General features: G+C 35.9%; 1 protein-coding gene across 1 annotated transcript; it reads right to left on the bottom strand.

Annotated features, from left to right (window-relative positions):
- Positions 1 to 814: 814 nt before the first annotated feature.
- Positions 815 to 1,578, bottom strand: LOC128861670 (uncharacterized). Its single transcript, XM_054099974.1, has 2 exons — positions 1,351 to 1,578; positions 815 to 1,267 (listed from the first exon to the last, which is right to left on the bottom strand). Exons 1-2 carry the CDS (start codon positions 1,409 to 1,411, stop codon positions 1,008 to 1,010), a joined length of 321 nt encoding a protein of 106 aa, XP_053955949.1. The 5' UTR covers positions 1,412 to 1,578; the 3' UTR covers positions 815 to 1,007.
- Positions 1,579 to 2,492: the final 914 nt, after the last annotated feature.

The following is a 2,492-nucleotide window of genomic DNA, read 5'->3' on the forward strand; positions in this document are numbered from 1 at the left end:
TCTTCCTCAAAATTTTGAAGTCAACTATCGTATGCATTGGCTCTTAGCCCAACTTGTACAGTTCGGAGGTAAAGCAGCAAAAATGATAGAAAATAGTTTTGCAGGAAATACCTAACTTCTAATGGCATTTCTATCATGGAAACGATCTATCATTTGGAAGCGGTACAAAACTCTTCAGTTGTGGAAAGAACTTACAAAAATTCCATCACTCATTGAAGAAAAAACCAAGTCTTACCCGTTCACGGTTGACGGTCATACACTATGATATTAATATGGGCAAAATTTTACCACTAAAAACTTATCATTACCTTAGCCTTGCCTTAGCTTTGGCTTAGCCTTACCTTAGCTCCACTCTCATTATCATAATTGGATTAATTAGCGTTCTCATTTTAACGCCTTTTCTCTAATTAACTCCGACGAAGTAGCAAACCGTATTATTAGGTCTATTAAAAAAAATAGATACTAAGGCGTTTTCATTCATTAAAGAAAGCATTTAATACTTTTCTTTAATTGCCAAAAAACAAAAACGGGTCATTCATTAATGCAACAGATGAGTCCATTGGATACGCTTGGGTAGCCAAATCACTAACTTCCAAGTCTTTCATTTAAATTTCCGCTTAATAATTGAAGATTCAGACGCATCGGTGCGTGTTCGTATGCAATTGAAAAAACTGCATGACTACCATATTCTTAGTCCCCACTGAGGAGATAATTATGTACTTACGTAAATATAATGGTGCCATTTTTTTTTATTATTGAAACACATTTTAGTGTTAGAATATTTTACCTCAAGGAGAAGTAAATAGTTCTGAGAATTTTTGCGCTTTAATTACACTTTTGAAATTAGCAAAGTTTGGAATTATCCAAGTTAAAAGGAATATGTGGCTTTTTGTTCGGTAATTTTTTTTTACATTTGCTGGTCAATTTCGCAATCCTCCGATTGAAAAAGCCCTCACTCCTATTGGTTAAAATCCGGACCAGCTAATTTTCCTTTCTTGAAGCGTATTTTATTTCACAAATACATCGGGCTTCTTCTTGAGATCAACCGTAAGCACGAGTAAATAGTTCAAAACGGGTTTTTGGCTAATATTCATAGATATGTCAGTCAGACTATACGTTTTCCATGGTTTGATTGCCATTTTCGCCCGATTAGCCATCAGAACGCGCCGCACCTTCGGTGTCCACTGTGACAGAACCGAGAGCTCCCTCTTTGCTGTTGACACCGTGTCCCACACATTTTTTTGTCCCCTTCTTCCATCTCTAATCTCTGTTGCAGAGATAAATTAGAATACACAATTTTCTCTTTGTTTAAGTATACTTTGAAGCGCTAAAACACACAACTGGATTCACCAAAAGCAAAACTGTTAAAGAACTTTTTCTGATGCGTAATATCACCTTTAAATCGCCGCATAGTATAACACGATGCTTCACTAAAGGTCAGAACTTTTCACTTCACCCAATATCAATATTCTAGAAAGCATCAAATTAAAGTTTATACTCTAACGATGTTTACCAAACCGTTAGCAAAATTTAACTAAATCAACGATCCTAATGCGTTCACGCTGACATGACACTTAATCAAGCAGCACCACACTGCTGTCTGTTTAATAACTGGCGCATCTGTTTTCCAGTAGCCTAGCCTCGTACTTATTGCTTTCTAACCGAGTTGATCGTTCGTGCGTTTACAGTCGTAGAAGTCGCCATAAATTTTAATTTATTCCGAAAATTGTAAAGGAATCAAATCCTTCATCGTACATATAGACAATATGAAAATTCGCGTTGAAGGGTTAACTCAGGTAAACGCGCTTGCGCACTCGCGCTCATACAAGCGTACACACATTTACGGCAGTCGTGGCTGTTTCTGTGTTATTTTATTCGGCGTGTATCGCCTGGCAACGTGCGTGATCGGATGTTGTCTGCTTTCTGGGCGTTTACTCGCGCATAAATTATAAGCTGATGTACCCCTATCGCATTTACTTGAATGCTTTGGCGTTTCGGTCACGTAGTATTAACATCAATCGAAATCGAAATTTGCATGATACAATATTTAATATTTTATTTTCGTTTAAAATCCTTTGAATATTGGGCGCTACCAGAGGGATTATTAAACGCGGAATAACGATGAATTTTTTGAAATAGCAATAAGCCACCTTTGATTGATCATTCACCATTTGTAAAGTTTATCGCTAGTTGGGAAAAGTTTTTTTTACGATTCAGTATTTTACAATTATAGGCTGCCTGCTTGACTGCTTGCCTATTCGATTAATAATTGTATTTTCATATTGTACCGGCATTATTTTACAAGATTTTCAAAGTAATAAATTAGGGCATTACATTCAAGTTTAGAATATGGCAAAGAAAAGTTCAACTTATAAACGAATATCGCTACAGTGGCAACTTTTTTGAACCAAAGATTGTTCACGGTTTAATGGCTAAACAACTAAACGATTTATTCCTTTGTTCATAAACAATTTTTTATAACTTATAGTTGT

The sequence above is a fragment of the Anastrepha ludens genome, chromosome 4 (genome assembly GCF_028408465.1).
Source record: "Anastrepha ludens isolate Willacy chromosome 4, idAnaLude1.1, whole genome shotgun sequence".
In the NCBI taxonomy this organism is placed as follows: domain Eukaryota; kingdom Metazoa; phylum Arthropoda; class Insecta; order Diptera; family Tephritidae; genus Anastrepha; species Anastrepha ludens.

Excerpts from the sequence above, each read along its gene's own strand:
- LOC128861670 (XM_054099974.1), bottom strand. The coding sequence starts at position 1,411 with ATGCGGCGATTTAAAGGTGATATTACGCATCAGAAAAAGTTCTTTAAC. Across the intron at positions 1,268-1,350 it reads CTTTAACAGTTTTGCTTTTG|AGATTAGAGATGGAAGAAGG; the intron begins GTGAATCCAGTT and ends TCTCTGCAACAG.